This window comes from Neophocaena asiaeorientalis, unplaced genomic scaffold (assembly GCF_003031525.2).
Source record: "Neophocaena asiaeorientalis asiaeorientalis breed wild unplaced genomic scaffold, Neophocaena_asiaeorientalis_V1.1 scaffold114, whole genome shotgun sequence".
NCBI classification, from domain to species: Eukaryota; Metazoa; Chordata; class Mammalia; order Artiodactyla; family Phocoenidae; genus Neophocaena; species Neophocaena asiaeorientalis.
Window position 1 is genome coordinate 8,411,168 of NW_020173116.1, and position 14,557 is coordinate 8,425,724.

At 40.1% G+C, this 14,557-nt stretch overlaps 1 protein-coding gene across 1 annotated transcript in view; it reads left to right on the forward strand.

The window, feature by feature from the left end:
• The first annotated feature begins 1,735 nt into the window (after positions 1 to 1,735).
• The window catches only part of VWA3B (von Willebrand factor A domain containing 3B), a 206,246-nt gene continuing 193,424 nt past the window's right edge, over positions 1,736 to 14,557 (forward strand). Inside the window, exons 1-2 of the mRNA XM_024743834.1 lie at positions 1,736 to 1,833; positions 6,260 to 6,487. Of these exons, the coding sequence (XP_024599602.1) occupies positions 6,292 to 6,487 (196 nt within the window). The 5' untranslated portion in view covers positions 1,736 to 1,833; positions 6,260 to 6,291. The remainder of the gene's footprint in view (positions 1,834 to 6,259; positions 6,488 to 14,557) is intronic.

A 14,557-nucleotide genomic window follows, 5' to 3' on the forward strand; every position in this document is an offset into this window, starting at 1 on the left:
ACCTGAAAAGTAACCAGCACAAAGGTCAAATAACAATGTAAGGGCTGTCACAAGGCAGGAGGCAGTGCCAGGTGTGTGGCACTGACAACTGATGCTCTGAGTCTGGACAGGTGGAAAGAAATGATTGGGGCTGTTGTGTCCCCAAGGGTCAAGTGAAGACAGAGGAGCTTGAGCTCGCCCTGTAGGCCCTGGGCAGGCCTGTGGCTCCCAAGTTGTGGTGATCCAGGTGAAGGGGGTGTTGGAGTAAAGGCACGTGTGGTCAAAGGCAGGGACCAGGTTAGTCTCCCTGCTGGAAGGTTTGAGTTGTGGACAAAGAGGCTGAAAGTACAATACGGGCCCTGGATGATAAACTCAGGTTAGACATTACTTTAAGGATGGGAGTGAAATAATAAATGCCAATTACTGAGTTTGATGGTAGGATACAAAATATCTGTAAAATGTAAATTCAAAACAAATGTGTGACAGTTCAGTCCAATGGCATATCACAACTGTGCTAAAGGTATTCTTATGCCAGACCAGCAAACAAAAATGAGGTGAACCATCCTGTGGCTGGCTGAACTGAAGTCCATGTCAGCTTTGCAATACTTCAAAGTGGCCTAAACTTCTGCTCTTATCTGTCTACAGTTTAAATAATTAATATTTAACATTTCCTAAGAATTTATGCTTGTGGGCACATAAATGTAAATGACAGAAGCATAGAGTCATCTGCAGTGACTTGCATATAATTGGCAAGTGTCCCAGGGAAGGGAGAAGGCATGGGGTGAAGGTGGAGACAGGACCGCCTGGTGTGACAGCATGAGGCAGTGGGTTTGGCTCAGCGGATGCTGTGCGCTCCATCTCACCCACCTGACCCAGAAATATGAGTCTGGCAGGGTGTGGACAGCAGGGATTAAGGTGGCATTGGCAAACGTGGGCGTGGGCGTGGGCGTGGGCGTTGTGCTACTTGCCTTCTGAACAGAATCTTCAGTACTGCTGAGTTTTTGTTTGTTTTTTGGGGGTGTGGTTGGCAGATGTCATTTGCAGGGCCAATGGTACACAATCTACTACCTTTGCATAATGATTTATGATCTGAGATCAAACCTTTCCATACTTTTAAAGTTATAAAGGCATTAAAAGAATGTAGGAAAAGTAAACCCTGTAGATGAAGTAGACTTTTCTGTCGAGGACAGAATTATTCAGTTCTAATATTAACTATGTTTTATTAGATCTTTGAGCCTACAAGTAATCTGGTCACTTTTTGAGTTTTAAAATCTAAGACACAGTTTAATATCCCAGTACATATAGTAAAACAATTCTTGCCTGTGGGATCTCCTCTTAAGGATTTAAAGACGCTTTTCACAAGCACAGTTTTATTTCCGAGTGACTGAAAAATCACAGACGCATATTTTGAGCTCTTTGCTTACTCGTTAAGGTACAAATTAAGAGAAAATAATGCCTATAGGAATACTTATATCCAAAGATATGAGGAATTTTGGAAATCCGTCTGTCTCAGCTGGACCCGGTACCCAGTCCCGCGCCGCCCCACGGCGGAACCACCTGGGAGCCCCACCCGTTCTCCTCTGGCTCCGCCTCCACGGGGGCCGGCTCGGGAAGCCGCGCCTTGATTGGCGGTGTCCGAGCAACCGCGGCGACGCAGTGGTCAACAGGTCGCGCTCGGGTCACGGAGATATCGAAAACCTGGAATCCTATTGCGCCAAGCGCGGACCCTGCGCCGGCTTTTTCAACCAACAGGATGCGTGGCTTGCCTGTCCTCTCGGGCCAGACGGCGCCCCTAGCATGGGAGGGTGGCTGCTGAACAGGAATCGCCTTGTCATTCATCTGACAGGTTGCCTAGTAAGTGTGGGATACTATCCCCTCACGTCAGAACCTCTGAGGTGCCGATGTTTCCAGCAAGCTGCGTAGGGAAACCTTGGGATCATACAGTTTCCGAGCTGGACTAGCCCCCGCTTACAGATGCGGAAAGAGGCCCAGAAAAGCGCAGCGACTTGCTCTGACTCACTTAACTAATTCCTACGAGGGTCAGACCCAGAAACAAGGAACCGACCCCTCTTATTTCAGAGCTCATTGCACCATACCTCACTCCCAGGGAAAGCTCGGTCGCTCTGGTAGAGAACCAGCTTAGAAAAGTTTTGTCTGTACTATAGGCCAGCAGTAATAAGGTGAAGCAGGTAGAGTTTTCCAAATATTTAAGCTGAATTAATGCGTAATTAAGTCATGCACGGTCCCTCAACCTCTGACCATATAGGACCTGCTCTCTTAAGGCATCAGGACTTCCACAGGGGCTCACCGCAGGACAGCCCTGGGGCAGCTCTTGGCCTCCTAGAACGGGCACGCCCTAGCAGCCCCAGGCTGGCTGTACGCGGAGCCCCTAGTTACCTTGGTTGGGACCTTTTGGACTGTGCCAGCTTAATCAACTTTATATTTTTTCCCCAAATTCTGCCTGCCCGACCCTGCCTTCAGCTCAGACTTTCACTTCTTTATTTATTTTTTCTTTTTTCCATTTATACTTTTTCTATTTAGGAAACCCCTTTCTATTTCCCCAAACTTTGGCTCTTGGGATAGCTTTTAAAACTTAGGGAAGTGCTCAACTGGGATTTGTTGTTTCTAACTTCTGGGTTCCTCTATATTGTAATAACCTCGGAAGAAGAAACTGAATTATAATAGTAATAATAATAGCATAGTAATATCTGGGAAATGTCTGTTTAAAGAGACAGCTGTTTCCTGCCCCGAGGATCTTCGCCTTGTTTGAAGATCAGGATTCTCAGTAATTGAGCCATCAATTTAATTCAACTCAACACGTGTACAAAGTACCTGCTGTATATCAGGCCCTTCGCTGAGGACATTCATGTAGTTTGTCCCTGTAGTCAGTGGACCTTCTTTCAATCTAGGGAGGACAAACCTGAAGTGGCCAAGGCCATATGGGTGAAGTATCAAAGCAAAAAACTAGGGCTTTCCCAGGGGGAGGATGCAGAAGGTTGGTGAGAGGATCCGGAGAGTCTTAACGAAGGAGCAGGGTTGGAAATGGGCCTCCACGCAGGAGAACGACCTGAGAGCAGCTTACATGTAGGAAAGCAGGAAGGCTGTGTGGAAGGGCTGCTTTGTCAGTTTACTTGACAGCTTTGCTCTCGAAGGCTTCCTTGCTCTGACAGAGTAGCTTCCTTGCTCTGACAGAGTAGCATCTGTGTAAATGATCCCTTCTGTCGGAGGTGCCCTTTCTCTCCTTCCTTCTTTGTTTTCTCTGGATAAGTTCAACTTTCCAAGCTTTCGTTTCCAACAAAATGGGTATTCTCAAGCTAAAAAGCCTGAAGGGTCAAGATCTGAATTAGAATGACTCATGTAGGTTCTCTGATTCAGTAGAGCCAACCAGACTTAAAAAACAGCTTTTATTTAAAAAAAAAATCATTTGAATGCAAAAGAGACTGGGGCATACACCTTAGCTGGAGGATTCAGTTGTCTTTTGTTTGGAATTGAGAACACGTCCCTTTGGCTTAAAAACAAAAGCTATGACTCTTCTGAAATCTTCTTTAACGTTCCAAATCCAGTTTAGTAACCTTAGTAGGACAGTTTATGTAGCCGTGCTCCCTTTTTAACCTAGGGCCTGTAGCTTCCTCTAGTAAGAAGACTACAGGAGGTGGATGAATGTGTTTGAGAAGGAGAAACATTAACTGGAAATGGTGAAATAGTGAGAAATATTCTGGGACTTCCTTTTTCTTGTTTCTGTAGGAAGCACTGGCCAAATTTAAAAGTTCTTCAGCTGGCAGTCTCTGTTGGGCAGATCTCAAAAAGAGTAGAAGCATATTAGTCTGCCTTCCTTGCTCTTTTCATGTTCTGTGATTCTAAAGGAGGAGGAGCCCAAACTTCATAGCTCTGGGGACATGGTGGGTAAAAAGAGGCTTGGAGAGGGCTTCCCTGGTGGCGCAGTTGTTGAGAGTCTGCCTGCCGATGCAGGGGATGCGGGTTCGTTTCCCGGTTCAGGAAGATCTTACATGCCGCGGAGCGGCTGGGCCCGTGAGCCATGGCCACTGAGCCTGTGCGTCCGGAGCCTGTGCTCCGCAACGGGAGAGGCCACACCAGTGAGAGGCCCGTGTTTCGCAAAAAAAACAACAACAAAAAAAGAGGATTGGAGAAAAAGTGGGTATATGAAACGAAGTACTAAAGGGTAATGACTTTTTTTTTTTTTAGCTTAAAAACATCCGTGTATTAGCTCACAAACATGCAGTAATATAAAGGGTAATGACTTTTAAGGAATTTATTTGTACATAGTTCTTTCCAATACATCAAGTGCTCACCCACACATAACTCATGTATTGCCACATTTGTTCCTTGCAGTGGACCTGGGAGTTAGGGTGTATTACCAATGTAGAGAGGAGGAATCGCTTGCCTGAAATGGCAGAATGGACCGACACAGAGTTTTCATTCTAAATCTTCCCACTCCTACGCAATGCTCTCCAAGATATTCTCGTAACATTCTCATCAAATTGAGCCCTTGTAGAAGATCTTCACCAATAGCATGGGTTTGTGTACCTTTGGAATTCAACAGATATGGACAATACAAATTCACATAAACCTTAAAATAGAAATCATTATCTTTAAAAACTTGAAAATGATAAGCCAGGAAGTTTATTGAGCCTGAGCTCTGATAATAAAGGTTAGTGCTCTGTCTTCAGTGAGGACCCAGGAGCCCTGATGGACAGCGTGGACAGCAGTCTTACTGGAAGGAATCAGTAAGCTTGTACCGTAGGACCAGGCTGGAAGTCACTTATCGCCATGGCAGAGAGGTTAAGAAATGGCTTTGACTTCTGCCTCTCCTTTACTGGCTATGGGTCCTGAACAAGTTCTTTAAATTCTTGAAGCTTCCAGTTCCTCAAAGGTAAGTGGGGTGATAGCAGTGGGTAACGGATACCATGATGAAGAATTTGTGGGTAGTGTCTTTAAAACGCTCAGTTCCTGGCCAACAAATGGAAGTTGCTGCGGTTGGTTTCATTACTGTAAAGTTCACAGAACATAGACTCTGGAGTGGGTTAGAATCTCAGCTACATCCCCCACCAGCTGTGAGAACTGGGCAAGTTAGTTAAGCACTCTGTCTTGGTTTCCTCATCTGTATGATGGGAATAATAGTACTACCTACCTCATAAGGTTATTGTAAGGAAAAGTATATACTACACAGAACATATATAAAGTTAAATAAATGTTTGCTAATAATAATACTTCTAACTTCTTTTCACAAAACCTCCCCAGCGTGGGTCGGATTGATTTCTGTTTGACTGAATTTGCACGTCATAACACTGATACTTTCAGAAAATAGGGTTAGAGTTTTAGAAATGGGAAAAGCGAGTTTTTCCATTGTTGAAAAATGTTACATTCCAGGGAAACACATTTATATGCATTGCACATTCTAGATACAGAGGGAAGCAGAGGTTTCTACTCTTTCTCCAAGTCATCAGGCCCTGCCTGAAGTTGCAATGAGTGGGTTAAGATTACATTACAGTCAGGCCCCTCCTTCCCTGTGTGTGCACCAGCTATGTTTAGGCAGGTCTGGATCAGTTCAGTGTGTTGTATATTGCATTGAGTCTGGTTGGTCTCAGAACAGCTTGGCTACATGAGCCAGAACGTTTAAGTACAGCTTTCGAGTGAAGTCCCAGAGAATGAAACGTGGGAAGGTGAGCCCCTGTATTCTATCAGGGCTGAGCCTCTGTCTGGTTGCCCCCATGTCCCTAGCTCCCAGTTAGCCACTCCACCTGAGAAAAGGTTTGTTTCCTTTCAGCGTTTTATCCTCTTTATCCTCTTTGGAAGAGGAAGGTCAGGTGTGATTATAACTGGAATACTGATGTGTCATGTAGGTTCAGGAGCGAGTGTTTATTTTCCAAAATGGAAGAGTTTTGTATTTTTCTGATTATAAAAGTAAATCTTGTCTTAGAAATGTTTAAGTAGTGTAAACGTTTAAACAATATAGAAAAGGCAAAGACTACACGTGCTTCCACCACACAGAGAAAACTAGTGTAAAAATTGGCACATATCTTTCTAGATGTTTTTTTGAGTGTCTGTGGGTATACACATGTAGACATTGAGTTTTATGGATACCTTTTAGCCATACATGTAGATATTTTCTTTGCCAACAAATATACAGTTTGTATTATAATTTTCACCTGATAGAATTCCAGTGATGGTTGCACTGTAATTTATATTAAACCAATCCTTGGTTGATGTTAGATTGTTTCCAAGTTTTCGGGAAGTCTGATGTTGACAATTGCCCTTACAGGAGGTCCCTATGACTTAGATCCTAGCTCAGAGATGGATGTACCAGGCTCATCTTCCACCATCTCTGAGCAGCAGCTGCAGTGGCAAGAGGGACTGAGCAACACCAGAACAGACTCGGCCAAGCAGAGTCTCATCTCTTCTGAGGAATGGCTTCAACTGCATGGGCTTAAGAGCAACAAATTGACCTTGAAACAGATTTTGTCACAGATTGGATTTCCACGTTGTGAAGGTATAATACTCACAAAGCAACACTGGCTGGAAAACCCAACCAGCATGCTGCCCTTTAGCCTTTGAGGAGGTTGTATCAGTTCTGAAGGTCCCTCAAAAGCACAGGTCTCTGAGTTTATTTTGATCTCACATCCTTATGGGTAAAAAAGGTTTGCGCACGGACCCCCAATATATGTATCAATATATTATTTAGATGTACAATCATCAACCCACATATTAAATATTAATAATGCTTAATTTCATTCTTTCTTCTTTTAAAGATGAAATAAGAAATAAATAGGAGTTATACCCCTTGTACCCGCAGATGTCTTGCTCACCCCCTGGCCTATGCAAACCCTTTTGGAGGCTATGGATTAGAACAATAGCTGTGTGTGGTTTCAGGGAGAACGTGCTATTTTCCTGTTGTGACCTGCCTGTTAATGGTCCAGTATTTTCTTAAATGTCTTAGTTAGAATGTTAGTTTTCAACTCCCAGGAGTACCGCCCTCCAACAGGGAGTATGGAAATGTGTGAGCGTTTTTTTTTTTTAAAGGACATGTTGACTTGAGTCGCTACTGAAATGTAGGGCCTGGGGACCAGAGATACTGAGTGTCTTACATTGTGTGATTGCCCACCCATTGGGACTGTGCTGGCCCACATTTCAGTGACACCCCACCTGAGGGAAACACTCCTTCAGTCAGGGCAATTTTCATTACTAGGATTTTATTCTGAATTTGTCAATTAATTAATCAATTAAACATATATTTTTTTTTTTTAATTTATTTTATTTATTTATTTTTGGCTGCTTTGTGTCTCCGTTGCTGTGCGCGGGCTTTCTCTAGTTGCGGAGAGCGGGGGCCACTCTTCATTGCGGTGTGCAGGCTTCTCTTTGCGGTGGCTTCTCTCGTTGCGGAGCACGGACTCTAGAGCGCAGGTTCGGTAGTTGTGGCGCACGGGCTTAGTTGCCCCGCGGCACGTGGGATCTTCCCGGACCAGGGCTTGAACCCGTGTCCCCTGCACTGGCAGGCGGACTCCCAACCACTGTGCCACCAGGGAAGCCCTAAACATATTTTTTGAGCAGCCGTTAATACTGTGTTTTTCACATTTTTCACCAGTTCCCTTGACAGCTTTGTTCCATGCTGGTAATAAGGAACATCTAGGGGATGTGGGTGTTACAGACTGATCTGGGGGCCCATCCTAAGGGCAAGGCCTTGCTCTTCAGGGCTCAAGCTGTGCCTTCTTATTTATCCTTCCACAAAGGCTAGTACAGCCGACCCTGTACCATCTAAATACCTTTTAGATGTGGGGGAGTCTGCCAGAGTCAGGGTCTGTGGGATTCCTTTATAAAGAAACAAACTGAAAGCAGTTTTATCTCATGTTTCAAATAATTATAATTCAGTCATTAATATTAGCAAAATAGCAATTCTTTATATTTTGTCAAGGAGTTTTCCATTTAAGATCATGAAGGATATTGCTCCGTAATTTTCGTTTCATGTCCTTGTTAGGTTTTGGCATCAGGGTTATGCTGGCCTCATAAAATGATTTGGAAGTATTCCCTTCTCCTCTATGTTCTGGTGGTGTTTGTATATGATTAGTACTATTTCAACTTTAAATGTTTGATAGAACTCACCAGCGAAACTTATCTGAGCCTGGAGTTTATAGGAAAAGTTTCATAAGAAATTCAGTTTCTGTAATTGATGTAGAACTATTCAGGTTTTCTGTTTCATCATGTCAGTTTTGGAAAGTTGTAGTTTTCAAGAAATTTGTCCCTTTCATGAATGTTTTCTAATATGTTGGCAAAACATTGTTCAAAATATTCCCTTAACATTTTTTAAATACCTGTAGAATCAGTAGTGATGTTCCCTCTTGATATTGATAATTTGTGTTTTTTCTCACTTTTCTTGATAAGTCTTGTTAGGGGTATATCATACCTCTTTTCAAAGAATCAAATTTGGGGTTTGTTGATTTTTTTTTCTATCCCTTGTTTTCTATTTCATTGATATCTGCTTTGATATTTATTATTTATTTCCTTCTACTTACTTTGAGTTTAACTTGCATTTCTTTTTCTATTTTAAGGTGGAAACGTAGATAATTGATTTTAAATCTTTCTTCTCTTCTCATATAGGTATTTAAAGTTATAAGTATTCCTCTAAGCATTGCTTAGGCTGAATCGCAGACATCTTGATAGGTGGTGTTTTCATTATTATTGAGTTTAAAGTATTTACTTCCTCTTTTTCTTAGATTCATATTCTTAGATTTCTTAGATTCATATTCTTAGATTTCTTAGATTCATAATCTTTTTTCTTAGATTCATGTATTTTAAGAAATGAGTTTAATTTCCAAATATGTTAGGACTTTTAAAGATATCTTTTTTGTAGTTGGATTTCTAATTCACTTCTATTGAGGTCAGAGAGCATCTCTTAGTCTTTGAAATTGACTGACATTTAACTTATGGCCCAGCATGTATCTTGCTGCACATTTCATACATGCTTGAAAACAATGTGTATTAAGCAGTTGTTAGGTGGTATCTATAAAGGTTAATTAGGTCAAGATGCTTGATAGTATTGTAGAGATGTTCTATGTCTTCAGTGTTTTTTTTTTTTTCTAGTGGATTTGTCCATTTCTCCCTTTAGTTCTGTCAGTTTTGTTCGTGTAGTTTGAAACTCTAAATGCATACACATTTAAGAGTTTCATATCTGTCTGATGAATTGGCAAATTTTAATAATTTTGAAATGTCCATCTTTATATCACATGGTAGTCCTTGTTTTGACATTTACTTTGTCTAATATTAATATAACCACTACAGCTTCCTCGTGCTTCATTTTTACATGGCATATATGTTTAGACTCTTCACTTACAAATTATCTGTACTCTCTGTCTTTAAAGAGTGCCCCTTTAACCCAGTCTCATAATCTGTCTTTTAATTGTAGTTTGGGTCTCTACATTTAATGTAGTAATTGACTTAGTGAGATTTAGGTTTACCATTTCACTGTTTGTTTTCTATTTGTCCCATCACTTTCTTTCCCCTCTGTTTCTCCTTTCCTGACCTCTTTTGGGTACATTGAATATTTTTGTATTTCATTTAATTCCATTTTTATTTTCCATTTGAATTGCAATAGGATTTTAAGGTATACCGTTTTTTAAAAAATTAAGTTTTTAAAAAAATTTTTATTTATTTTATTTTTGGCTGTGTTGGGTCTTCATTGTGGTGCGCGGGCTTCTCATTGCGGTGGCTTCTCTTGTTGTGGAGCATTGGCTCTAAGCACACAGGCTTCAGTAGTTGTGGCACACAGCCTCAGTAGTTGTGGTGTGCGGGCTCAGTAGTTGTGGCACAGGCTTAGTTGCTCCGCGGCATGTGGGATCCTCCCAGACAAAGGCTCGAACCTGTGTCCCCTGCATTGGCAGGCAGATTCTTAACCACTGCGCCACCAGGGAAGCCCAAGGTATACCTTTTTGCATTGCATTTTCAGTGGTTGCTCTAGTGATTATATCCATAACTTGTCACGGTCTGGTAAAAGTTAGCTTTGCACTACTTCATGTAAAATGTAAGACTCTTATAACAGTATAGCTCCACTTATCCCCCACACCTGTCCTTGGTGTCATTGTTTTAGTATATTTTATTTTTACATATATCATAAACCTCACAATCCAGTATTATAATTATTGCTTTAAAAAGTCATTTGTGTTTTAAAGAAATTGAGTGGGAAGAAATAGCATCTTAAAATCCACATATTTACTGTTTATAATATTCATCCTTCTTGTTAAGATTTGAAATTCCATCTGGTATTTTTTCCTAAAGAATTTCTTTTAAGCATTTCTTGTAGTGCTAGTCTGCTGGTGACAGAGTTTTCTCAGTTTTTGTTCATCTGATATTGTCTTTATTTTTTTTCTCTTTTTTTGGATGATTGATTGATTGACATTTTTTAAATTCTGAAATGATATATTCATAGGAAGTTGCAAAGATAATATAAACAGATCCCACATACCCTTCATCCAATTCTCCCACTGGTTATGTCTTATAAAATCATAGTATAATACCAAATCCAGGAATTTGACATTGATACATTGTCTGTGACTAATTCTATGTAATTTTATTTCCTGTTTAGATTTGTGTAACCACCACCACAATCAAGATACAGAACTGTTTATCACCACAAAGATCTCCCTTGTGGTACCCCTTTATAGGCATACAGATACTCTATCTCCCAAAATCCTTAACTCCTGGCAACCACCAGTCTGTTTTTCACATCTATAATTGTCTCATTTAGAGACTGTTTACATATATGGAATCATATAGTACATGACCTTTTGGGATTGGCAGTTTTTTCACTTGGTATTATTTCTTTGAGGTTCGTGCAAGTTGTTGCATGTATCAATAGTTTGTTTCTTTTTATTACAGAGTAGTATTCCATGGTATGGATGTACCACTGTTTGTTTAACCAGTCACCCATTAAAAGACATCTAGGTTGTTTCCAGTTTGGGGATATTACAAGTAAAGCTGATATGAATAATTGTTTACAGGTTTTTATGTGAACATAAATTTTCACTTCTCTGGGATAAATGCCCAGGAATGCAATTGCTAGGTGGTATGTTAAGTATATGTTTTGTTTTTATTTTGTTTTGTTAAGAAACTTGCCAAACTGTTTTCCAGAGTTGTTGTACTATTCACATCAGTAATATATGAGGGATCCAGTTTTTCCACATCATATCAGCATTTGGTATTGTCACCATTTAAAAATTTTAGCTGTTTTAACAGTTGTGTAGTGATATTTCACTGTGGTTTCAATCTGTATTTCCCTAATGTCTAGTTTTGTTGAATACCTTTTCATGTGCTTATTTGCTACATATCATCTTTGGCAAAATAAATGTTTCTTCATGTCTTTTGATTGTTTTCTAATTAGATTGGTGTCTTAAATGTTCATTATGTATTCTAGACAGAAGTCCTTCGTCACATACGTGCTTCACAGATATATTCTCCTAGTCTGTAACTTCTTTTTTCATCCTTTTAACAGAGTTTCTCAGTGCACAGGTGATGAGATCCAATTTGTTTTTTTTCTTGTATAGATCTTGCTAAGTCTCAGAGTTTTTCTCCCCCCTTTTCTTCCTGAAACTTTTATGATTTTACACCCTACATTTAGCCTGTGATTAATTTATTTTTTGTATAAGGTTGATTTTTTGGGACTATGGATATCCAATTTCTCCAGCAACTTTTATTGAAAAGACTATCCTTTCTCTTTTGAATTGCTTTTCTATCTTTGTTAAAAATTAGCTGGTTGTACTTATATGGGGCTATTTCTGGGTCCTCTGTTTTGTTCTATTTATCTGTATGTCTGTCTCTCCACCAAACCCCATACTCTTGATTACTATAATTATATAATGTCTTGACACTGGGTAGGCTGATTCCTCCCTCTTTATTCTTTTTTCACAATTGTCTTAACTACTACTCTATTTTCTTTGCCTTTCCATATAAATTTTAGAATAACCATGTCTGTCTACAAAAATATTGCTGGGATTTTGATAGGAATTGCATTAAACCAGTATATCAATTTAAGGAGAATTGGCATCTTTACTATGTTGAGTCTTTCAGTCCATGAATATGGAGTATCTCTTCATTTATTTACATCTTTGATTTCCTTCAACACCTGTCTTGTAATTTTCAGTGTACGAGTATTGGACATGTTTTGTTAGATTTACTGCGTATTTCATTTTTCTGAGCAATTATAAGTGAAACTGTATTTTTGATTTTGGTTTCCACATGTTCATTGCTAGGATGTAGGAATATGGTTGATTTTTTTTTTTTTTGCGGTATGCGGGCCTCTCACCGTTGTGGCCTCTCCCGTTGCGGAGCACAGGCTCCGGACGCGCAGGCTCAGTGGCCATGGCTCACGGGCCCAGCCGCTCCGCGGCATGTGGGATCTTCCCGGACCGGGGCACGAACCCGTGTCCCCTACATCGGCAGGCGGACTCTCAACCACTGCACCACCAGGGAAGCCCTGGTTGATTTTTTAATGTTGATCTTTTATCCAGTGACCTTATTGAGCACACATATTAATTCTACGAGGTTTTCTTTGGTTGTTGTTGATTCCTTGGGATTTCTAGGTAGACCATCATGTCACCTCCAAATAGGGAAGGTTTTTTTTTTTTTTTTTTCGGTACGCGGGCCTCTCACTGTTGTGGCCTCTCCCGTTGCGGAGCACAGGCTCTGGACGCGCAGGCTCAGCGGCCATGGCTCACGGGCCCAGCCGCTCCACGGCACGTGGGATCTTCCCGGACCGGGGCACAAACCTGTGTCCCCTGCATCAGCAGGCGGACTCCTAACCACTGCGCCACCAGGGAAGCCCAATAGGGAAGGTTTTTATTCTTCCTTTCTGATCTATATGCCTTTTATTTCCTTGTCTTGTCGTGATGGCTAGAACTTGCAGTATTAGGTTGAATAGAAGTGGTAAGAGCAGACATCCTTACCTCATTTCAGATCTTAGGAGAAAGCTTTCAGCCTTTAACCATTAAGTATGATGTTAGGTTTTTTGGTAGATTAAAAAAAAAAAATCAAGTTAAGGAAGGTCCCTTATATTTCTAGTTTTCTGAGAGTTTTTATCATGAATGGGTGTTAGATTTTGTCAAATGCTTTTTCTGTGTCAGTTGAAAGGTTCATGTGATTTTTTTTCCCTAGCCTGTTAATTTGCTTGATTATATTGATTTTTGAATATTAAACCAGCCTTGTATCCTGGAATAAACATGACTCCATCATGTTGTATAATTTTTTTTATACTATATATTGCTGAATTATACTTGCTAATTTTGTGTTAAGGAGTTTTGCATCTATATTCATGAAGGATATTTGTCTGTAGTTTCTCTTTTTTTATACTGCCTTTGTCAGATTTTGGTATCAGGGTAATGCTGGCTTCATAAAATGAGTTGGGAAATGTTCCCTTATCTTCTACATTCTGGAAAATATTGTATAGAATTTAATTCCTTCTGTGTTCAGTAGAATTATCCAGGGAACCTATCCAAGCCTGGGGATTTCTTTTTCTAGAAGTTTTTAAATTACAAATTTCTTTCCTTAATAAGGTATAGGACTATTCAAATGATCTATTTTGTATTGAGTGAGTTGTGGTAGTTTGCGTTTTTTGAGGAATTGATTCATTTCATCTGAGTTGTTTAATTTATGTGTGCAGAGTTGTTTGTAGTATTCCATTATTCTTTTGATTCTGTAGGGTTTTAAGTGATAGTCCCTGTTTCATTCCTGGTATCAATAATTCATGTCTTCTCTCTCTTTTTTTTTTTAATTAATTAATTTTATTTATTTTTGCTGTGTTGGGTCTTCATTTCTGTGCGAGGGCTTTCTCCAGTTGCAGCAAGTGGGGGCCACTCTTCATCGCGGTGCACGGGCCTCTCTTTTTGCGGAGCACAGGCTCCAGAAGCGCAGGCTCAGCAGTTGTGGCTCATGGGCCTGGTTGCTCTGCGGCATGTGGGATCCTCCCAGACCAGGGCTCGAACCCGTGTCCCCTGCATTAGCAGGCAGATTCTCAACCACTGTGCCACCAGGGAAGCCCTATGTCTTCTCTCTTTTCATCTTTGTCAGTCTTGCTAGGGGTTTGTCAATTTTATTGATCTTATTAAAATACCAGTTTTTAATTTAATTGATTTTCTCTATTTTTCTTTGTTTAATTTCATTGATTTCTGCCTTGATCTTTATTATTTACTTCTGCATGCTTTGGATTTTATTTTGCTCTTCTTTTTCTAGTTTCTTCAGGTGGGACCTTTAGATTATTGTTCTGGGACTTTTCAGCTCTTCTTGTGTCAGGATTTAGTGCTATAAATTTCTCTCTTGAGACTGCTTGAGCTGTGTCCCTCAAATTTTCATATGTTGTATTATCATTTCATTTCATTATCAATTCATTTTATTGTATATCATTTCAGTTAAGAAAGTATTTTTTATTTCTGTTGAGACTTCTTTGATTCAAGGACTTTTTTTTTTTTTTTAGAAGCATGTTATTTAGTTTCCAAGAGTTTGGAGATTTCTCTCATCTTCTAAAAATTTTTTTTTCTCTTTTTAATTTCTATTTTAACTTTTTTTTTTCAAACCCTTGTGT